General features: G+C 45.7%; 1 protein-coding gene across 1 annotated transcript; it reads left to right on the top strand.

Annotated features, from left to right (window-relative positions):
* Positions 1-211: 211 nt before the first annotated feature.
* On the top strand, positions 212-22,584 carry MTACP2 (mitochondrial acyl carrier protein 2). The gene is made up of 2 exons (XM_086781046.1): positions 212-509; positions 22,066-22,584. Exons 1-2 carry the CDS (start codon positions 315-317, stop codon positions 22,240-22,242), a joined length of 372 nt encoding a protein of 123 aa, XP_086637172.1. The 5' UTR covers positions 212-314; the 3' UTR covers positions 22,243-22,584.
* Positions 22,585-24,067: the final 1,483 nt, after the last annotated feature.

Below are 24,067 nucleotides of genomic sequence, written 5' to 3'. Positions count from 1 at the left end.
CAAGGCTGCTTGTGCTGTACCAAGAATTGACCTATCAAGGTGTGCTCACCCATTGGTGGGTTATTAACTTATCTACTATTGATTATATTTTTCAGAAATCATAATCTGAAACAAGTATTAGCAAATATCGATTCCAAGGCTGCTTGTGCTGTACCAAGAAAAGTGAAAGCACCAAAACTTGAGGTGCATGGATTTGGGTGGCAATGGGCGGGCAAGCTGCAAGAAAGGCCGGACAGGTTTGGCAAGTCAGTGCCTGAAATTAGGGATTTTCAGTCTTCGCCGTCCACCGCCGCAGCAGCAAGGAGGAGGAGAGAATGCAGGCTGTGCGAGCGAGGCTTCTGCGGCATCTGAGGGTACCCGTGAATGGGCTTGGCCATGGGCGTGGGCGGCTGGATCGGGTGGCTCGCTCGTTTGCTGCCGACGCTAAGGCTTCCTTCCTCGACAAAAAGGAGGTCACAGATCGCGTCCTTAGCGTCCTGAAGAACTTCCAGAAAGTCGACCCCTCCAAGGTACGCCAGGACCCTAGCCATAGCTCTTCCGACTAAGAAAAAGAAAAAAGAAAAAACATTTAACCTCTCGTCGATAGTATGTTGTAAAAGGGGCAGGGCTTTTACACTTTTCAGCCTGTGGTTGTTGATTGGTATCAAGTCTGGACTCTGCATAGACGATGAGCCAACACACACACACACACACACACACACACACACACACACACACACACACATACCCACATATATTTGGGGGGGAATTAAAATACCTGATGCATGTGCCTAATCAGCCTTGTCTTATTTTGTTGTGGTTTGTTTCAATAAACTGCTTGTGATCTCAGTGAAGTCTCCAGACACCAAGCTTGCCAATAGGCTGTTAACAACTTGATGACTTCATGTGTCCACCTGGAAAGCCGTAAGCCCTTTCTTATGAAGGTGTATAAAATAGGAGCAGGGATACATGTGCAAATGGCATGGAGGTTTGTAAATAAACCAGTGTGCTCTAATTTCTTGCCGCGTTTGGAAAATACCTGGAGATTTTCTCAACACATGTCTCTATTGAGTTGGTAGGTTCCATGTTCTTATTTGTTGAATAACTCCTCGCATGGTGATAGTAGATCAGTGAAGACTCAGCTTTCCTTTTACAGAAGACATGATGATATATTTAAGGTTGGTAGTGTTCTTTGGTGGGAGGACTATGGTGTTGGCACACATGACTTGTAGCTAGCTATTCGCATATAGCTAGTTTCTCTTGCCTTGAGCTGTGTGGAGTTCGTTCAGCTACATAGCCTCAAGAAAGAGGAATTGACTAGGGACACAAAAGACAGCTGATATGGTTTTTGTCAGGACTAATTTGCACCTTCTTGCTTGTATCATCACAGCTCAAATCCATCAATATAAAATGATGTGCCATTCCATATTCATTCTCCAGTTCCCGTCCCCCTTCCATGAAAATACGTGTGGGGTCCATGTCGAGATGTACCGAGTGTTGCCACCAAGTGTAGGGCCTCACCAATCAATTGTTAGTCTTTCAATATCGATTTTTTTCATCGTTTTTTTATTGGGGGCGAAAATAAGCCTGATGAATCCAAGAATACAAGGTGTCGGGGTTGAGCTTACAATCATTTTTATTGAATTAGATATTTTTTGTTAGATGGTTGTCCTAGAATGTGGATGTGAAAGGAGCGTGTCCTACTTGTAGGAGTATGAGAAATTCCCATCGACATTGATTTTCATTGGCTTTGTGGTGGCTCTTCTTCACTTCGCATGGAGCTTCCTCACCCTTGTGACGACCTCCCTCTACATGCCTAGTCTTCTCGGTTTTATGTTGTTGCTACTCTCGGTTAGCCTTGAACTCCAAGCGCATATGCTGAAGATTGTGAGATTTTTGGTCTTGAATACTTGATCGTCATGGTGTCCATGTGGGGTGTAGTTGGTGTGGTGGTGGAGGGGTGGTAGTTGGTGTGGTGGTGGAGGGGTTGACTTGTGGGGTCTCCACAAGAGGTGAAGCTTGTGAAGTCTCTTTGGGTACACGTCACATTGGCACACATTGGTTGTATCAAAGCTTCAGGTTTGCCTATTGGCAAGGTTTTGCTTTGGGTCATCGTGAGCGTTGCGTGAAGATACGTGTGTTAAGGCAACCAAGGTTCTCATAGGTCGTCGTGCTAAGATTTCTGCTGTCGAGTCTTAGCTTGCATGCGATCGAACTCTAGATCTAGTACACAAGTGTATAGTCTCCATTATAGAGTGGTTTATCCTGCAATTGGATGTTGTGGACATACTACTCCAACTCAAGTGCAAGGCCCTATGGCCAGAGGCTAGGCATTTTGTGAGTCATTGGCATGGAGATTTGTAAATAAACCAATGTGCTCTAATGTCTTGCTGTGTCTAGAGATTTTCTCAACACATGTCTCTATTGAATTGGTAGGTTGCATGTTCTTATTTGTTGAATAACTCCTCACATGGTGATAGTAGATCAGTGAGACTTAGCTTTCCTACTATAGAAGCAGCCAGCATCCACATGATATATTTAAGGTTGGTAGTGTTATTTGGTGGGAGGACTATGGTGTAAGCTGTCATGACCCTGTGTTTTTCCCTGGACAAGATGCAGATGTGCACGGGGACATGGTGGACAGTGTGAAATGGCATCAGGTGGGAGTGAAGATGGAAGCCCATGTGTGGATAACCCCATGTGTGAAAGGGGACAAAGGAATTTTAGCTTTGAAGGTTTAAAAACCTTTAAAATCATTTATTAAGCCCTTTATTAAAGAAACGTGGCCCTTATGCTATATTTGGGGCCACGTGTGCTTTTTGGGGAAAAGGAGGGGCTGCCAGGAAAAAGAGGCGCCTATCTTTGATGGAGGGATGTGCTTCTTTGCTGAGGAGGGCGGGTCGCCTGAAGATACACGTGGGCTGCACACAGGAGAGCTCATGCTGGTCTGTACGACTGTACGGACAGCTGTACGGACAGGACAGATTCCGGCGCAGGACAGTTCTGCTGCAGGCGTGTACAGGCAGCGCTGGACAGAGCAGCGCATGCTCTTCTCTATGCGCAAGGGTCTGGACTGCAGGGTCTAGTCGGCTGCATGGATGATGCACGTGGGCTGAACTGCAGGTACAAGGCGGCTGGCTGGTCTGCAGAAAAGTACAGCCTTGGATTCTATGTGGTCAGGACTGTTGGCCGACAAGATCTCTTCTAGAGGGTGGCAAGTTGCAGGAGAAATAGTAGAAGGGCGGAAGCTGCGGCACATGCTCTCCTTTCTCTCTCTCTCTCTCTCTCCCTCTGCTGAAGAGTAGACAAGGGTTGGTTTTCTCTTGATACAAAGGTGGACAAGGGCTGTTTTTCCATGAACATAGACATCATGTCGATGGCGTTCATCAGATGGAACTTTCAGCCTTTCTATGCTTTGATTCATGGGCTGTTTTTGTTTGGTCGCAAATTCAGCCATGTGCTTGGGTTTTTGGCTGCAAGTACAGGTCATGTGGTTATGTTACTTGGCATGGGAGTGAAGCAAGCTCGCATGGCTGCGTGCTCATGGAGCAGATTGTTTTCTTCCTGCTAGAAAGGAACAGTGGGAACTACAGTTATGGGCATCTCTATGTTGCCAGATGTTTCATGAGGGAACAGGTAACTAGATGTATGCCATTGTTGGCGAAGAGACATGTTTTTGGGTTTCTCCAGGAGATAGGTCACATGCAGGCATAAGGTACAGGAGTGGACACATGTTTGGTACAGCCTTGCTACTTATAGGACGGGGGACAGGGAATCCATGACAGAGATGGATAGTACCCTTGGATGGTAGAGAGGGTTTGTACAGGTGTGTCAACTGTATGGTATGCTGTGCTGTGATGCGAGTTCTGTTTTGAGAGACAGTTTGGGAGTCTGTGTTGTGATACAGGAGCACTGGATGTGTCAGGGTGTGATGCTGTTCATAGTGTGAGAGGCTATGGATGGTTGTGGCAGCCTTGATCATGGGAGAAAGCTTCTGTATGCAGACTCAATGTGAGAAGAGTCTTTTGATATGAACAATGGCTGGACTTGTTTGTGGATGCTGTGTGGGCAAGAAGCCAGATGTAGGTTCTTTGCAGGCTTCAGGAGTTCTACTGGGACGGCTGAGTTTCCAGCCTTATATTGTAATCAAAGCTCTTTTAATCAATTAAAGAAATACCGCAAGGGGCGCCACTGCGATTTGGGGCCAATCGGTGTCCGTGTACTATTTGCAGGAGCTCTCTAGCTCCCCCTGTTTGTTTTCCTTTTCTAGGTCCTCAATGGTGTTGAAGTGTTTTATGTGCGAGTGTTTGTTCCACCGCCCTTTGGGTTTCTGAAGGCCGGTTTACAAGGTTCCGCTGCCGGGACAGATCGTTGACTTTCTCAAGGAGGCGAGTCCGTGGTTGCTTTGGTCGGGACACATCGTCGACTTTCTCAAGGAGGCGAGCTCGTGGTTGTCTCATGAGAGTCACATCAAAAGCTTCAACATGAGGAAAGTGAAAAGGAAGTGCAGGACATAGTGCAGGATTTTGTGTCTTTGCCTATATGAGGTGAAGAGCAAAAGCTGAGGATGAAGTTCAGGAGAAAAGACACCAAGGACAAGAAGTAGTCGGCCAGGAACAAGAAGCAGTTGAAGTATTATGGTGCACGAGATGCGTTGAAGGCTATGGCTTTCGACAGTTTGCACCAGTGGTATCTTCATAGAGGCTTCATGGGTTCTGAAGACAGTTTCTTTCTATGTTTAGTAGTGGTGATCTACTATGCTTCATCGAGGACTTGTGCTTATCACTTGGGTGGAGTGCAAGCAGGTTTTGGGTGCCTGAGGATGTATCAGATGAGGCTCAGATGGAAGTGGAGGAACTTGACGAGGTTCTTATTCCTGAGCATATACTGGCACATAAGGAAAGAAAGGTACAGGGTAAGGTTTTGTCAGAGTTGGTGCAGCAGAATACACACACACGTAGAGAGAAGTTGACGCAGAGAGAGAGAGAGAGAGATTGGCGAACAGCTTTGATATGTATTAGCAATGAATAGGTTGGATTTTACAATGGTTGGGCATGGGTATATATACCCTCTCAATGGAAATGGCCGACTCACTTAGATACGACTGAATCCACATGAGATACTATATTTTAACACCCTCTCTGTAGCTCATAGTGGACATAGAAAAGAAACCAAGTCGATGTAGATGCAACCATGGACACCTCAGTACTGGCCGGATACTGAATACACCTCGGAAAATGCACCAAACAACCTGTCTCCTCAAGGAATGCCATCTTGAGCTTCAGCTGCCACATAGAATAATGAATTGCAGACAACTCCATATTCATGATCCCCCATTCGTTGAACTGCGAACACATCACGTTAAAAAAATCCTCTGAACCTTGAACTGTCGACACATGACGCCCAAAATTCTCTGACAATGAACTAGGAACTCATCTCATCCATAGTCTGCTACCAATGAACTACGAACACATCACGTCCATAGATTTGTCAAGCTGTTCCATGCCAGATGCATGTGCCTTGAACTCCGACACACGGGTCCAAATCACCAAAAAACGGGAGCACAGACTGCCCCTCTCTGCCACTCACATGCCTCTCTCTGGCTGAAGCACGTGGTAGCATCCATCCACCAAGCTAGAATGCTGGAGCATGTGCCAGTGAAGTCCTCGCCACACCGGCAGACGCCGTAGCATCCCTAGTAGAATCACTGTTACTGTCATCCTCGTCAGCTTTGCCTTTGCCTTTGTCATTCGTCGAGCCTTGAGCTTTAGCTTTGGATTTGCAATCCCGAGCCAAATGCCCTCGCTTTCCGCACTTATAACAACGGCTCCTAGACTTCTTATTGGATTCCGATGCAGCATGTGCTGATTCTACATCCTTCGGAACCCGAATCTTGCCTTGGGAAATGAGCACTGCTTCCTCCTCAATGAGAAAAGAGCTGAGATCATCAAATTCCAGCTTTTCCTTCGTGACTTGTAAGCGTAATGCCCTCGAGACCATCTCGTACTCCTCAGGCAACTTCGTAAGAACCAAGGCAGCTAACTGGGTACTAGTTAATGCACTATTCATAGCCGATAACTGATCATGGATAACCTTTGCCTTCATTAGAAGTGACTGCATAGAGGTCCCGGTTTCAAACTTGATGGAAAACAACTGGCCGAGAAGGGTTACTGCTCGCATTGTTGAGTCTCGATCAAACATTCCTGCAAGCTTTGACCACATTTCCTTGGCAGTCTTTAAAGTCTGAATGGCAGGGGAAATTTCCTTGGTGAGAGATTCTGCAATCGCCGACATCGCCTTCGCATTGTGAGCTTCCCAATCCACAAGAGATTTAAGAAACTCCTCCTCCTGGAGACGTGTGAACCGATTGCTATCCCTTCGGGGACGTTCCTCCGAGCCATCAACAATGTCCCATAAGCCTTTTCTGCTAAACCATAGCCTCATGATCAAGTTCCAATGCGCATAGTTGTCGCCATTCAGTTTGTCGTCCTTGCTTGAACACGGGAGACCCATCTCATAAACTCCGTCCAAGATCTTCTCAGTCGAACTAAACCTCCTCTCCGTAGCCGACGCACTTCTCGTTCCTCCTCTTGTAACAGTCAACACAGTTGAAATCTCGTCCCGAGTCCTCGAGCACTTTGACCTGCAAGTCTTGGCCGCGTCCTGAATTCCACTCCCGAGGCTCCACCCTTGCGTCACCGGTGCCCTCCTGGCCTGCTATGATGCTGTCCAAAGCAAAACCAGCCTCCAAAGTGCTCTAAAAAACTGGCCGACCAACAACAGGGCAGGAAAACGCAAGCCCACAGCCAACCAGGAGAAAACGCAGCAGTGAAGCTCTTGCTTGCTGCAGCCGCTTGTGGTGTGCAACCTTGCGCCACCAAGCGCTACTGGAACAAAAAACGTAAGGTGCCGCCCCAGTCCCTCCTCACCTTGTCTGCAGCAATGCCGAAGTACAACACAGCCCCTCACCTGATAGCAAAGCCGAAGTACAACACAGCCCCTCACCTGATAGCGAAGCCGAAGTACAGCAGCACTACACCACCTTTCACGATCGCCGCCAATACAGCACGCAAGCCAAAAAACGCAGCTCTTGTTCTCAACTGCTCCTACCTGCGCTTGAGGATCATTGAGCCGAATGCTCTGATACCATGTTAGAGTTGGTGCAGCAGAATACACACACACGCAGAGAGAGAGAGAGAGAGAGAGAGAGAGAGAGAGAGAGAGAGAGAGAGATTGGCGAACAGCTTTGATATGTATTAGCAATGAATAGGTTGGATTTTACAATGGTTGGGCATGGGTATATATACCCTCTCAATGGAAATGGCCGACTCACTTAGATACGACTGAATCCACATGAGATACTATATTTTAACAGGTTTCCCGTCGCTATCCTGTGAAGTTCAAGAGCTGTTCACTGATGGATACGAAGTGGATGGAGGAGGTTCATTGATGGATGCGAAGTGGATGGAGGAGGGTGACTTAGCAGATTCACCTCAGGAGTTGCAGCTTTATCTTGATGCCTTTGAGTTGGAGTCGACTCTTGTTACGACTCATTCAGGTTCAGTAGAGCATAGGTCTGGAGCATTGCTTGATGCTCAAGAGGGGGGTAGCACCTCCGCTCCCTTGTTACAGACAGGCTCAGTTGTCATCTAGGAGTCGCTTGGTGACATCTTTGTATTCACCCGAAGGTACTGAGGCTGACAGTATATCTGCTTATGGGACTTCTATGATATTGTGTACTAGTCACAGGAGATGGTGGTTGAGTATGGTTCACAGTCGCGCGCACCTTGAACTCTAACTGCAACTATGGATAACTCTATGGAGGACATAAGTCTTGCGAGCAGTCCTAGAGTTGGTTTGGTTCATGGATATATGGATCGAACTCTATTTGTGCATGTATGCATACACCTTTTGAGGTAGAGGTATTTTTGTATTCTGGTGCCATTGGATCCTGGTATCATTGAGAATACATTGGGAAATACTCTGCATTGTGTCATGTGCTGCATGTATGTTGGTATGATACATCAAGTGCTTTATTATGTTCATGGCTGTGACTCTCGCGGGATGGCCATGAGACATATGTGGGAAAGTGCTTAGTGGATGTAGTGTTTGGATGCATTGAGTGCTTGCATATGCTCATGTTTTACCTTCAGTCGTGGGTCCTGCGGGATGTCCATGGGCGTAAGGCTTGCGAGCAGCCCTTAGACTGTTACTTTGGAGTAGGTAGAGCATTTTTAGGAGCATATTATTTGCGAATGCATGTGTGTGTCATGCATATGTTTGTCATATGTAGAATGATGCATTGTTTTGTTTTTGGCTTACACAGGTAACGTGTTTCCATTTGGTTTTAGACTTTTGCTGTAGGTTCTGAAGGAACAAGCAAGAGGACAGTGTGGCTTATTGTGCAAGATGATTGTTCTATCACCCAGATGCATTGGAAGGCCATTGTTTTTGCCATATGGGGTATCTTTGCTCATAAGATGCTTTACTGTGCCATTGAGTGCAATCGAGGACGCTTGCCATTTTTCAAGAGGGGGGTATGTCATGACCCTGTGTTTTTCCCTGGACAAGATGCAGATGTGCACGGGGATATGGTGGACAGTGTGAAATGGCATCAGGTGGGAGTGAAGATGGAAGCCCATGTGTGGATAACCCCATGTGTGAAAGGGGACAAAGGAATTTTAGCTTTGAAGGTTTAAAAACCTTTAAAATCATTTATTAAGCCCTTTATTAAAGAAACGTGGCCCTTATGCTATATTTGGGGCCACGTGTGCTTTTTGGGGAAAAGGAGGGGCTGCCAGGAAAAAGAGGCGCCTATCTTTGATGGAGGGATGTGCTTCTTTGCTGAGGAGGGCGGGTCGCCTGAAGATACACGTGGGCTGCACACAGGAGAGCTCATGCTGGTCTGTACGACTGTACGGACAGCTGTACGGACAGGACAGATTCTGGCGCAGGACAGTTCTGCTGCAGGCGTGTACAGGCAGCGCTGGACAGAGCAGCACATGCTCTTCTCTATGCGCAAGGGTCTGGACTGCAGGGTCTAGTCGGCTGCATGGATGATGCACGTGGGCTGAACTGCAGGTACAAGGCGGCTGGCTGGTCTGCAGAAAAGTACAGCCTTGGATTCCATGTGGTCAGGACTGTTGGCCGACAAGATCTCTTCCAGAGGGTGGCAAGTTGCAGGAGAAATAGTAGAAGGGCGGAAGCTGCGGCACATGCTCTCCTTTCTCTCTCTCTCTCTCTCTCCCTCTGCTGAAGAGTAGACAAGGGTTGGTTTTCTCTTGATACAAAGGTGGACAAGGGCTGTTTTTCCATGAACATAGACATCATGTCGATGGCGTTCATCAGATGGAACTTTCAGCCTTTCTATGCTTTGATTCAGGACTGTTTTGGGACAGTTTTTGGGCTGTTTTTGTTTGGTCGCAAATTCAGCCATGTGCTTGGGTTTTTGGCTGCAAGTACAGGTCATGTGGTTATGTTACTTGGCATGGGAGTGAAGCAAGCTCGCATGGCTGCGTGCTCATGGAGCAGATTGTTTTCTTCCTGCTAGAAAGGAACAGTGGGAACTACAGTTATGGGCATCTCTATGTTGCCAGATGTTTCATGAGGGAACAGGTAACTAGATGTATGCCATTGTTGGCGAAGAGACATGTTTTTGGGTTTCTCCAGGAGATAGGTCACATGCAGGCATAAGGTACAGGAGTGGACACATGTTTGGTACAGCCTTGCTACTTATAGGACGGGGGACAGGGAATCCATGACAGAGATGGATAGTACCCTTGGATGGTAGAGAGGGTTTGTACAGGTGTGTCAACTGTATGGTATGCTGTGCTGTGATGCGAGTTCTGTTTTGAGAGACAGTTTGGGAGTCTGTGTTGTGATACAGGAGCACTGGATGTGTCAGGGTGTGATGCTGTTCATAGTGTGAGAGGCTATGGATGGTTGTGGCAGCCTTGATCATGGGAGAAAGCTTCTGTATGCAGACTCAATGTGAGAAGAGTCTTTCGATATGAACAATGGTTGGATTTGTTTGTGGAGGCCGTGTGGGCAAGAAGCCAGATGCAGGTTCTTTGCAGGCTTCAGGAGTTCTACTGGGACGGCTGAGTTTCCAGCCTTATATTGTAATCAAAGCTCTTTTAATCAATTAAAGAAATACCGCAAGGGGCGCCACTACGATTTGGGGCCAATCGGTGTCCGTGTACTATTTGCAGGAGCTCTCTAGCTCCCCCTGTTTGTTTTCCTTTTCTAGGTCCTCAATGGTGTTGAAGTGTTTTATGTGCGAGTGTTTGTTCCACCGCCCTTTGGGTTTCTGAAGGCCGGTTTACATAAGCACACCTGACTTGTAGTAGGTAGCTATTCGCATATAGCTAGTTCCTCTTGCCTTGAGCTGTGTGGAGTTCGTTCATCCACATTGCCTCAAGAAAGAGGAATCGGCTAGGAACACAAAAGACAACTGATATGGTTTTTGTTAGGACTAATTTGCACCTTCTAAACCCATATGGGACAATCACTGATCCCTATGCTTTGGATGATAGTAGTCTTGTCGGATAAGTGGATACTTCCTATATGCATGATTCATGATATGACATTTCATCATTCATGATCCATAAGATCTTAGTAAGTGTTAGGTGATTCATTGTTTGACATTTCCTACAATTTGAGTGTCTTTTTTTTTTCAAGTTTCTCAAGCAATCTACCTTTAAGTACTAGATGTGTATTTTGGTCATGTTTTTACTATGTATTAATACAAAATGATGTGCCATTTCATATTCATCATCCTGTTCCCGTTTCCCTCTCCATGAAAATATGCGTGGGGTCCATGTTGAGATGTATTGAGTGTTGCCACCAAGTGTAGGCCTCGCCGATCAATTGTTGGTCTTCCAATATCAATTGTCCTTATTGTTTTTTTTTGGGGGGGGGCAAAACTAAGCCAATCCAAGAATGTAAGGTATCAGGGTCGAGCTTTTGTTAGATGATTGTCCTTTAATGTGGATGTGAAAGAAGCTTGTTCTACTTGTAGGAGCATGAGAAATTTCCATTGACATCGATTTTCATTGGCTTTGTGGTGGCCATCCTTTACTACACATGGGGTTTCCTCAGCCTTTTGATGGCCCCTCTCTGCACGTCTTGCCTCTAAAAAGGTCTGAAGCTTCTGAAAGATAACTTTGGACATTGCTTGCCCGGTTGCTTTATAATCCGAAGATGTACCCAATCTCCTTCCGAGAACTTCACATCCCTTAGATCTTTATTGGCCTGTTGAGTGCACTCCTTCTACACTTTAGCCAGCCTATCTTTGACTGATTCCAAGATCTCCTGGTAAGACTTCGTCAATTTGTTCGCTTCAGGTATTGAAGACGAGGTTCTGGTCAATATGGTCTTTCAAAAGCTCCTACATAAGCAGTCTTGCCAATAGTTGAAGAAAACGAATCATTCAAAACAGCTTGAACTAAAGGCATATAAGATTCCCACTTACCTTGCTGATCGTGGACATAACACTTCAGCACGTCGAAGGCCAACTGGTTGTAAATTTTTGGCTGGCGTGGGTGACCTAAATATTGTCCTATTTGATGGATTAATGAGGGATCATGATGTTCTTGTTGGAGATTAGCCACGGCACACATGTACACGTGATAGAGATTGATAGAGGGGCGATATTTACATCTCTAACGGGAAAAGATAGAGTGGGTGAGTAGCAGAAAGCAAGCGCCGCATCCACAACAACAGGCACTTGTGAAGTAGCTCCCATTAGCAATGAGGAGTAGCAAAGATGTTGGTGTCACCTACCTCTCCTACGTTGCCACGCAGCATCCATTATCCCACATTGTGTGTTTCGGTCTTCATGGCCCTTCTATAAGGGGCATTCTGTCCCGTGGTCTCCCTTATTCCCCACTTATAGTGGATAACTGAGATTTGGGGGTGGGGGGACCATTTGGCGAGGCTAGGCCTTCTGTCCGTCCTCTTCCGCATTGCTGTTGGTGCTCCTGGGTGGGGTCTTAGGCTCTTGCTCGGCATTGTTCGGGCGTTGTTGCTCGGCACCGTTCAGGTGTCTCATTATGGGGGGTGTTGGCGTTGGATTTCGTCGCCTACCTCTCCTGTGCTACCATGTGGCAGCCATTATCCCACATTGTGGGTTCCGGTCTTCATGGCCCTTCTATAAGGGGCATTCCGCCCCGTGGGCTCCCTTATTTGGGGGTTGGGATACGCCATTCGGCTTGGCTAGGCCTTCCGTCCGTCCTCCTCCGCACTGTTGGTGATGCTCTTGGGCGGCTCTCCGCGCTTCTGATAGAAGATAGAGAGAGAGGACCATCACCTCCATGCGTGAGTATTGCAGGCGTCGACGGCCACACCGTGGAGAGAGGTTTATTTTCAAAAACCCTAAAGGTTACTGGTTTAAAATCGAGTGTAAAAAGGCCTTTAGATTTAAAGGTTGTTCACACAGGCTTCATGCATTTTTATTATTATGCTTCATTATGGGCTTTCATGACTTATTCTTCATTGACTTCTACATTGGCTTTCGGGACATTATCTTTGCACGGGCCCCAAACCGCATGTAACTTGGTTGAACACAATGCTAATCGATACACTTAAATACACTAAGATTTGATGGACATATGCTCAATACAAGAAGTAATTTACTGAATTGACAAGAGACACACAATAAGCCGGAACGGCCGCCTCCTCCCTCAAATAAAGTATATTGATCTTGGGAGAATCAAGTACATAGTGTCATGGGCATTTCTGATCAGATTTCCATACCAATGCATATGAATACAGTATTGCAAACAAGTGGTTGTCGGTGTAGACTTGCAACTCATACTACCCTCTCAAGTGCCCATGTTCCCTATCATCTGCTCTCTACTGTTCCACCAACACATGGTAGCAACAATCTGCAAGAGAGCACGTAGGACAAGAGAACACTACACAGGGTATGTGATCTTGTAATCCGGTTCCTCTCTCCTGCTAAGCATAAAAGCTTATCAATTGCAAGTAGAGTCGATAACAGCGGAAGTCTTCGCGATGGAAGTCCTTGGGAGTGATGAGATCTTCGATTTGTCGCATTTCTTTGCGACAAAAGTCTTCAAGAGGATGAAGGGAACCTTGGGAAAGCTTCCCCTATGGTTCAACTTGAGAAGGGAGGACTGAAATTAGGGTTTTCAGCAAAAAGACTGAAATTACAACAATAAAGAGCTGTTTTGTTGAATTTCAATCATTGGGAGTGTGTAGGATTAGCACCCGGAAACACTCTTGGAAGCTTGGGAAAAACCTTAGCAAGCTTGGATATGGAGTTGGGAAGGAGAAAGTGCAGAAAATACAGCCCAAATGCCCTCATGAAGGAGGCGTCTATCTCTAGAGAGGAGGAGTGAGGTGTTGAGTTGTCCAGTGTAGGTGGCAGGCAGGTGCTTTGTGGAGCAAGCTAGAGTGGACACATGGCTGGTTACTCCCTTTGTACAAAGGGGATAAGGTTTGGGCAGTGGACATTGGGTTTTGTCCACCTTGGGACATCAGTGTGTGTGAACACCGAGTTGGTCATAATTTATAAGTGAGTTTTGGTCGCCCAAACTTAATGAAGTGTGTACACACTCACTTATAAATTAGTGTTAACTCCTAAGGCTAGGTTTATGACCAATACTTACCACCTTTCACATGCCACATAACCATTTTAGCAGACAGTTTCACATGTACGGTTCACGGGCGGGCATCTCCTTACCCGGAACTATACATTGGTCAAGCAAGCATGAAAACAGCATGCAATTTCAATCGCAAGCAAGCACATAAAGATGCTATGCAATGCAACATTGGTATGGACAATCCCTGTTCATGAGACTATACCAAAATAGACGTGCTCCAAGTAAGTACACGAAGTACCAGACCCAATGGACCAGTCCAATGTACATACATGATGAGAAAGCATGGGTGGACCAATTGGGTATCTCGATTCCGATACTCCCTATCTAGTGGTTGAGCAAGCTTTTCCTTCTTGTTCCCACTCTCCTCAGTGGATTTTGGACAGTAGTGCGACAAAACACACGACTTATCGCAAGGATTGGCTTGATGAATTGCAGCAATGCCGCGGCAAAGCTGCCACTGGAGATAACTCTATTATCCCCATTCTTGGCAAAGGGACAATGCCCTCATTCCGGATGGCAATGAAGGGAAGTACACCTCGAGAGTGCTATATGTGTCAGATTTAGGATTTCATCTCCTCTCTGTACATGCGATTTGCAAATTGGGTTGTAAGGTGGAATTTATGGAGGACTCTGTGATCATTCGAGACCCTTTCACTGACAGGATTCTTTGGCAAGGCATCGAGGACCATAGTCTTTTCAAATTCACAGCTCTTTACTCTCACATAGGTACCTGCACATGCGATTAATCCATGGCTAGTCCACACCTACTGCCGCCTCCCTTATACCTAGCCGACTAGCCGCCTAAGTCCCTCGTTAGAAGCCGATTGCTATTGGGTTGCCGACATGGCACTGAAGATGATGCTTTAGATGATGAGATACCAGCTTGTCATCGTGCAACACGAAGGGTGTGCACGTGACATTCCCTTCTGCTAAACTTGTTACTAGGGTGGAGACCTTGCAACACTTTGATTCCGGTGGTTGGCCAGTGATTCCAACTCCACTGACGCCACTGATCCCATACTTCTTCTTCTACGAGGATTGAGGCTTATTTAGGATCAATTGAGGAATACGTGAACCAAGAGTCTTGAATTGGGGGAACTTGTCTAGCGATGCGGCCTAAAACTGCTTGGAAAACTCAACACACCACTAAGTCACTTACTGACCTGTTGAAACCTTTCACACACCATCTCTGGAAAGCATGAAACTCTGTACCTCCGGAGGTGAATGTTGAAGGCCCTTCCTATTGCCATACGCAAGACTCACTTATCTGTCAGGACATGCGCTAATTGATGGCGATGTTGAAGAGAACTTCCTGCTGCCAAGTGATGCACAAAACTCCACTTTCCCCTTCGATGATGGATGTCAGACTTCTTCCAAACAACCAAGGATGGTCTTGTTTGCCTTGCGAATGCAAAGGATTAATACATGACTGAATGAGATGCGGGTCTAAAATGACCTACATGTTGCTTGCTGATTTATGACTTACGCCATTTATATGGGTTGAGGATGCTGGTCGGCCAGCTCTTGGACAAGGTACCATGCTAAAACGCCTTAATAAATGCTGTGATTAATCCCTAGCTAGTCCACAACTGTTGTCGCCTCCCTTATGCCTAGCTGATTGCCTCCCAAGTCCCCTGTTGGCAGTCGACTGGGCACTTAAGCTCCTCCTGAATACTTGTGGTGACAATGATGAAGTTGATAATGTTGATGATAGTTAGTCGCTCAGCCGATTGGAGTGAACACCCTGCACAGCTTTGGTAGAATTGGGTGTCGTAAGTCGTTCACAATCTTTGATGTCCATGGCAACTATCGCCTGTGGGTGCTTAATTATCCATCGTAGGCGATGCCACCGAGGAAGCACGAAGGGGGGTTTGAACCGGGGACCTCCTGATCCCAGTCAAACACCTTCACCACTTGAGCTATCACCTGTTTGGTGGAATCACTTCTTTTTATGTCTTAAAATTGATATTAAATGCCGAACACCGACCAAAATCAACATCTTTAAATTAGACCGGTTTTGATTCCTAGCTAAAGCATTAGATCCTTTGAGTAGCTCCCTTTAAGATTCCTAAGGAAAAACTCATTGAAATTAGCATATCAAGAAGTCCAAAAATTTAGCACCAAACAGGCACACTACATGTAATGTGTATGTATCCTGGGATTTCAAGAAGTTGCCTATGGGATTAGCGAACGAACAAGAAATGGAAGGGGGACAAGGGGCAACTCTTTCGAACTGAGTAGGAAATATGAACTCCCCCCAGCCCCCCTGTTAGCACATTCATCCCCAGTTTCTGCCCATGTTTGGAGTCCCCTTTTGGCCCCTTTTATGGCCCTTGATTGTGGGCTGGCCACCCCTATTTTTTGCTATTTTTCCCTATTTTTCCAGGTCGGGTGGTGTCTTTTTCAGTCGGCTAGCTCCAAGTTCCAGTTGGCTAGGTGTAGTTGTCCAGTCGGCCAGCCCTGCTTTACCTATTTATAGGTGGGCTTGCCTCCCTCACTTTTTCATCTTGTAGTCTTGATTTGTATCCCTCACTTATGAGACCTTTTACGTCTCTTGCTCGGGACTGTTTCATTGCAGTATATTCAGCATAGTTCCTTCATATTTCTCTCTCTCTCTCTCTCTCTCTCTCTCTTACTCTCTGTCAGCACACTCTAGTGTTTGTGTGCCTCTGCTCTGTGCACTCTTTCATGGTATCATCGCTGTAGGTTCAGCGTTACTCTGCTGCCCCAGCTTCTCCTCAGTTTTCAGCACCTTCATCTCTGCGTTTTCTTCTCAGATCTGCTGCTGGTCGGCTGGCCTCTTCCTGGCGTTTCTCCACTGCAGCTTTAGGTCATCCATCACTGGTTTTGACCCCAGAGACCCCCTGTACACCTGTCGGCTGCTCTGTTTCAGGGCAGCAGCACATGTGCTGCGTTTTTTCCTCTACAGGTGTTTCTTGTAGTTGATGGTGTTCTGATTTGAGGATTGGTGGCATCCAGTACCTATGGTGGACACTTCTTTCGAGATCGTGCATTTTTTCTTCTGAGATTGAGTCCAAGCTTTTGTGATGGTTGCCCCGACTACTCTTCATATGTTCTCAGAGTCTGCAAAGTTGGATGGCTCCAACTACACTTTGTGGAAGGTGATGGTGAAATCAGCCTTGCATGGAGTTGATCTTTGGGATTGGCTTGTTACAGTTGCCAATGCCACCCCTCCCACCCTTGCTACCATTGGTGTGACTCAGGCACATATTGATATCTGGTGGGCAAATGATTGTCGTGTTTTCTCTTTTCTGATGTTGAATTGTCAAGATTCTGTTCTCTCTCATGTGCGTACAACAAAGGCTGCACATGAAGTTTGGAAGGCATATGCATATCTTTACGAGATTAAGTCTCTGGGTCGGATTTTGGCTTTGGAAAAGCAGCTTATGAATTTGTCAGTTTCTGCCTTTCCATCTTTATCTGTTTTCATCTCGAAGATGAAAGATCTTTAGGATGAGCTTGCTGTTTGTGGCAAGGATATCTCTACATAGGATATGGCTATTCGGCTTCTCTCCAAGCTTCAGAGAGGTTTGATACTTACTTTCAGTTTCTTGTTTCTTCTCCTCGTCATGTTCCAGTTACTTGGGAGGAAGTTCTCCCCTCCATTATGTAGATTGCGTCTCGCTTTGAGGAGCGGACTGGCACCTCTGGTGGTTCTGATGGAGCTTTGGCTGCATGAGATAAAGGGAAGAATCGACAGAGGAAAGGGAAAGGGGGTTCTGACAAGAACTCCAAGGATAACGACAAGGTCAAAGACAAAAAACAAATCTTCTAAAAACAAGGACATTGAGTATCACTACTGTGGCAAGAAGGGTCATAAATCGCCCCAATGTCACAAGAAGAAGCAAGATGAAGAAGCAAAGGACTCTACCACTACAGCGGTGTCTCAGACCAAGAAGGATGATGGTATTCTTCTATTAGTGATACTCGTCGTGTACTTGCTCTTGTGACTTCTTAGTCGCGGATTGTGGATAGCAGTGCTACTGCTCACATGACACCTCATTGAGATTGGTTCGAGGACTTTACTGCCAAGATAGGTGATATCACTTTGGGTGGTTCTTCTTCCGTGCCAGTTCATGCACATGGCACTACCCCCATCTTCCGCTCCTCCGAGGACAAGAGGTACTTCTCTGACATTTTGTACATTCGAGATTTTGCATTTAATCTTTTGTTAGTGAGTGCTCTTACAGCTCAGGGTGCGGAGGTGATCTTCTCTTGTTATGAGATTACTATTTGTGATAAGGAGACTGGTAGCATCTTGGCTGAGGAAGTCCAAGATAGTGGCTTGCACAAGTTGACCGCTTTGCTTTCTAGTGGTTCTTCTTCAGCTCTTTGGCATGCTCGGTTTGGCCATTTGAGCTATGAGCTTCTACAGTGAGCTTGAAAGGATGGGTTGGTTGAGGGTTTACCGACCACAAGGCTCCATCTTCTGTTTGTTCCTCTTGTTTACAAGGGAAGCAACATTGAGCCGCCTTTCCAAAGGAGGCGGCACACAGATCTTCGACATCACTTGCTCTTGTTCATACAAACTTATGTGGTCCTATGAGTACCGCGTCTTTGAGTAAGGTGTTGTACATGCTCGTGATGGTGGATGACTTCTCCAAATATACTGGGGTCTTGTTTTTGAAGTGAGGCTTTTCAGCGCTTTTGTGATTGGAGGGTTGAGGTGGAAAAAGAGACCGGTTCTTCGGTCAAGGTTCTCAGGACCGACAGAGGGGGTGAGTTTACATCCCAGGAGTTTCAGCAATATTGCAAGGACCATGGCATTTGGAGACAGCTTACTATAGCATATACTCCATCACCAAATAGAGTTGCAAAGAGGAAGAATAGGACCATCATGGAGATGGCCCGTGCTATGCTTGAGCATTCTTCATTACCTCGACGTTTCTGGGCTGAGGCTGCTTCTACTGCTGTCTACATTCAGAACAGGTCTCCTATTGCTGCTCTTCCAGATAAAACTCCATATGAGGCTTCCACGGTGAGAAAGCCTCTGTTGTTCATTTGCGGGTATTTGGTTGTTCGGCGTTTGTACATGTGCCTAAGGAGCATCGCTCCAAGTTGGACTCCAAGTCTCAGCGTATGACTTTTCTCGGATATAGTTGTGTCCAAGGCATATCGTCTGTATGATCTGTAGACCGGCAAAGTTGTGAGTCGTAATGTGGTGTTCGACGAGACTCCTACATCTACTGAGGGGGGTGGTGAGCTTCTTCTTCCTCCGCTTCCTCCTCCTCCCTCTGCTTTTGTTACACCTCCAGTTGTGGATTCTCAGTCAGATGATGATGATGACTCTGCTCCTCCTCTAGCGAGTTCGAGCAGATCTGTGCCTGGATGGTATTTTCAGATAGTTTGTGATTCTGGGTTACACGAGCTTCCTTCTGCTTCTCCGCTTGGCTCTCTCAGGCGATCTTCCAGAGTTTCAGGGAAACAAATTCATGAGGGCAACATGTTTGTTAACTATGCTCTTATGTCCTCTATTATTCATGGTCCTTTTGATCCCACTTCTTTGGACGAGGCTCTTTCACATGAGCCTTGGCGTCGTGCTATGCAGGCAGAGTTGGATGCTATTGAACGGAATGGCACTTGGATTTTGGTGCCTAGGCCACAACAGTGTAAGGTGATTGGTGTGCGAGCTCTGGGAGTCTTCTTTCAGCCCTAAACACTCTTGGAAACCTTCTGATGCAAAAACGCACCATCTGATGCAAAAACGCAGGAGAGAGAGTAGAGAGAGAGAGTGAGAAGTGCTGGAAATTCAGTATATACTATGGTACAAAAAGGGTACATATCTTGCAGCCCTTGGCTGCCTTCATAAAAAGGTGGTTAACCCTAAAATCTGTCCCCTATGGGACCTCTAAGGATCCAAACCCCTAGTGGGATTGAATGAATTCAATGAGGAGCACTTGGGCCTTTTTATATGGGTCTTGGACCCCCTTTATGCTGGCTGACTGCTGGCCAGTCATAATTTCATTAAAGTTTATTTAATTCAGCCGACTGGTCATTAGTGCTTGTTTTCGATGATGCGCCTGCAGCCCCCCTTCAACTTGGTTCAGCCGCCTCCACCTCTGGTACAGCCGACTCCCTTGTGGTACAGCCGACAGGCTTTTTCTCTTGCTCTCCAAGCCCTGCTCCAGTCTACACTGCCAACAGCCCTCTGTGCTCCATTTTCTGGTTCTAATGGTCCTTTCTTCTGGCTGCCTTTTCTGGACTAGCTGAGGAACTTGTCCATGGGCATCTGTGCACATGACAGCGGTGGATCTTCAAAATGAAGTACCAAGCTGATGGCAGCTTGGACAAGCACAAGACAAGGTTGGTTGCCAAGGGTTATGCTTAGCGCCCTAGAGTCGACTTCGATGCTCTGACGGCCTAGATGACTACCATTCGCACCGTTCTTGCTCTTGTAAGACACCATAGATGGCTCGTATTCCATATAGACGTCAAGTTGGCTTTCTTGAATGGAGAGCTTACATAGGAAGTGTGTTGTTCAGCCGTCGGGATTTGAGGTTCTAGGCAAACAAGATTAGGTGTACCGGCTGAAGAAATCTTTGTATGGTCTGAAGTAGGCTCCACGGGCTTGGTACCAGCGGATTGATGAGTTCTGTTAGACGCTTGGCCTGCGCCGCTCTCATGCAGATTCGAACCTTTATATCCTCCTTGAGAGGGGGTTGGTTGTTATCATTGTGGTCTATGTTGATGACCTCCTCTTTACAGGTTCTTATTTTGTGAGAATCCATTCAGTCATGGATGCTTTGGAGATAGAGTTTGAGATGATGAATCTTGGCCTTTTGCATTATTTTCTTGGTTTTGAGATTTGGTAGACCCCTAAGGGTATTTTCTTCTCTCAGCAGAAGTACACACGGGAGATTCTTGACAGGTTTCAGATGACTGGATGCAGATCAGTATCTGCTCGTATGGATACTAGTGAGAAGCTTTCTCTTCTTGATGCTTCTCTAGGGATTGATCAAGGACAGTATCGGGTCCTCGTTGGTTGTTTGGTTTGGTTGACCTACTCCCGATTGGACATTTGTTTCGCAGTCAGCTTATTGAGTTCTTTCACATCCAAACCCCGTCGGCATTGGCGGTGTGCTCTCAGGGTTCTTCAGTACTTGCGTGGTACTTTGGACGTTGGCATCTTCTATGGCCAAGGGTGCGCACTTCTTGGATGGTTTGATTTAGATTGGGCTAGAGAAGTGCCATGACGCACCATCAGCAGGACATCCTGGCATACAGCGTACCTTGGCTTTAGTTAGCAGGACATTTTATTGGCCAAAAATGAAAGATTTTATTCAGAGTTATGTGGTTCGATGTCATCAATGTCAGATAAATAAGGCTGAACGCCTTAAATCTGCTGGGTTATTACATCATTTCCATGGATTTCATTACGGGACTTCCACATACCAGCAGGGGTCACGATGCCATTTGGGTAGTCGTGGATAGATTGACAAAGATGGCTAGGTTTTTACCCACAAAAACAACAGTTAAAGCTTCGGAATTGGCTTACCAATTTGTCGAGCAACTGTTTAGACTATATGGTCTACCTTCCGATATTGTGAGCGATCAGGACTCTTAAGTTCACAGCTAATTTCTGGCAGGAAGTTTTCAAGAAACCTTTAAGAAAGGCCCAGCCCAGTCTGTTGTAGGCCTTATCGAAGTCCAGCGAGCGCTAACCCCACGAGGTGAAGAAGACCATCCAGAGCAGAGTACCTTTAAGAAAGGCCCAGCCCAGCTGTTTGTTGTAGGCCTTATGGAAGTCCAGCAGGATTAAGGCCAAATCCTCCTTGCAAGAATGGGCCACTGGCCTTCCAGAAAGCAAATATGTTATTTAGGATGCTCCTATCTCGGATGAAACCAGCTTGTGTGCCATGGATCAAGTCTGGGAGACATGGCTGATGGCTTTGGCACGACTTTTGTAGGCGGTATCTAGCAGGGTGACAGACCGCCGTTGTTGAATCTTCAGCCGATCACCGGTCTTCGGGATCAGGTGGATGATGTCTTCACGAGGTGATCTAGGAAGGAGTCTGTAGGCATGACCTTATTGAGAATCGGCAGTCCGCTTAAGGTACAAGCTGTCTAGGTGCATTCTACATGTGATTGTGCATGCTCCAGCCACCCCAAAAACGAGTGGCTCGGTTGACTTGTGGTGAGGTGTGAGATCATGCAGCGTTCATGCAGTTGAGGGGGTTGTGTTAAATAAAAGGCTCACACAAGCAATTTAAGAAATGATTTTAAGAGTGAGGCTTCGTGGTAAGAGGAAAATCGGAAGGGCATCATGAGAAGAGGGGTAAGTTTCTACCTAATTTGAGGCATATAAAAGTCTCCTGGTTGCGTCATGGTTGCTACGGATATAGTAGAGATGTGAATCCTGCTATGGATGTACCTTTACAAATGAAGTGAACTCTGAATTGATATGATGGATAGGCTAATGGCTTAACCTTTCTTGCAGGTCTCACCAGCTGCACATTTTCAGCAAGATCTTGGCTTAGACAGTCTGGACACAGTGGAGGTAGTGATGGCTTTTGAGGAGGAGTTCGCTGTAGAAATCCCGGATAGTGAAGCAGATAAGATCGACTCTTGTAGTGCTGCTATTGACTACATAGCTGCGCATCCTAAAGCAAAGTAGCCTTGGTTCGCAACACGGGGTTTTGGTCTTTCGGCTTATTACTAAGCAGTGCCCACTTATTTTTTGTGCTGAAGATCGGTTTTCCTGAATGTTCAAGATTTGAAAAAATGAAAATCGGGCTAGACATGTGGCTGGGACAGTTCTCTACAAAGAATAAGTTGCAGTTATTTTTTTTAAAATTCTGTTAGAAGTCTTTTTTTTTGGGGTTTTTTTTGCAATGAAGATGTTGTTTAGTTAATTGGAAGCTTTAGAGTGTTGCTGGGCAGCTTCAAGGTTATAGTGGGTACAGAGTAGAGTTTATATTCAATATGACGAGACAAAACATACAAGGTTTTGCACTCAGATGTCTTGGATGCCTTTGTGGTTTTTTGATGCAGTCAGCAAATTTTTTGTTTTTTGATACGAGTGCATTAGAACTTGAAACCAGGCACATTGTGAGCTGCTAATAACACCACCTTTCAGTGGGGTATTGAAACATCAAATCCACATCTTGGAGCTTAATTTTGAGTCCTTGCAACATGTGTTTGTGCCTTGCTGATGTAACATACTAAGATGAAACACTGATGTGAAAGCTCTCTATCATATTAATGCAACTAATATACTTCCAAGCCCATCTGTGTTTTTTTGTGGGTGAAGAAAGTGTGTTTGATGTCTTTTTTTTTGGGGAAAACTTGTTTGCTCTTGTTTTTTCTTGAGAAAGTCTGAAGTCATGTGAGAAGGCAGGAAAGATGATTAACTAGCATGATTTGTTTCCGTTATGTTGAGGATGAAGGATATCATTTTGTTTTCGTGTGCTGTTTGAACATGTAACACAAAGAATGGTCAGACAAAATGCGAGGCGCATGAGTGACTGAATCTGTCTCACTGATTTCACAATTTTCAAAGTTATTAGTTTTGCCATTTGGTGGCATCATTTCTTCTTACTTACAGTTTTCTTACTCCTACATATGTGTTTTCTAAAACACACCCCCACCATTTGTGAGGGGCAACTTAAGATATACATAGCTAGACTCAAAATGTAGTGCGCACACAATATTATTTGCATGCCGATACTTAAGCTACCATGTGCTTATTACAACCATCTTTAATTATCCAAGGTTTTGAGATGCATGCTTTGAATACATTAATATGGTTATTTTTTTTGTCTTTTGTGTGGTAAGTAAAATATAGTTCTTGTAGATGGCACACTGACAATGGAGAGAAAATTTCAGTGAATTCATGTCTCGGATGGCATATGAAGTGGTTTGATCTTTTTACCAAGCAGAATCTCCTGCCATTGGTATATCACACAAATGTAAAAATAACTTGTGATCCAAATATAACTCCAATTTTTGATGTTATTTTGGTCTTGAGGTGTGATTTTTTTAAAAATGAAATGAGGGAAGGGAGGGGGGATTATGTGACATGTTTCATTCCTGGTTTCTTTAGAATAAGTTTGCCACTTCTATTTTGCTTTGCTAGGTCTTAAGTGAACATGCTCCTTTTTAGCTGGAGAGTCAAATACCATGTGACGGTCCTGAAAAAATGAAGATTCATGATCTGCGCATGCTTGAGCTTGTTATCTGTAGCTAGGGCCATGGAGCTCTCTGTATTAGCAAACGTATGATCATACAATGTCAAAGTGTCCTCTTGGAAATGCAAAGTTAGGGAACCGTCAGATGCGAGTTAGTTACCCACATTTTGCTGAATCTCCAATAATAAGCAGTCGTTGCAAATCTAGATCTGGCCATTTCCAATTTGTGCGGCTTGAATGTGTGACTTCAGCACGCCTGATGCATATTTGGCTACATCTTACTGTCCAACATCCTCTATATCATATAGCTCA

Source organism: Cibotium barometz, chromosome 42, assembly GCF_041138505.1.
Source record: "Cibotium barometz isolate CiBa-2024 chromosome 42, ASM4113850v1, whole genome shotgun sequence".
Classification (NCBI taxonomy): Eukaryota; Viridiplantae; Streptophyta; class Polypodiopsida; order Cyatheales; family Cibotiaceae; genus Cibotium; species Cibotium barometz.
Note: the sequence above shows the minus strand (reverse complement) of the source record. Positions and strands in the feature narration are given on the sequence as shown.

Coding starts and splice junctions, on each gene's coding strand:
- MTACP2 (XM_086781046.1), top strand. CDS start 315: ATGCAGGCTGTGCGAGCGAGGCTTCTGCGGCATCTGAGGGTACCCGTG. Junction 510..22,065: donor AGAAAGTCGACCCCTCCAAG/GTACGCCAGGAC, acceptor CCTTTCTTGCAG/GTCTCACCAGCTGCACATTT.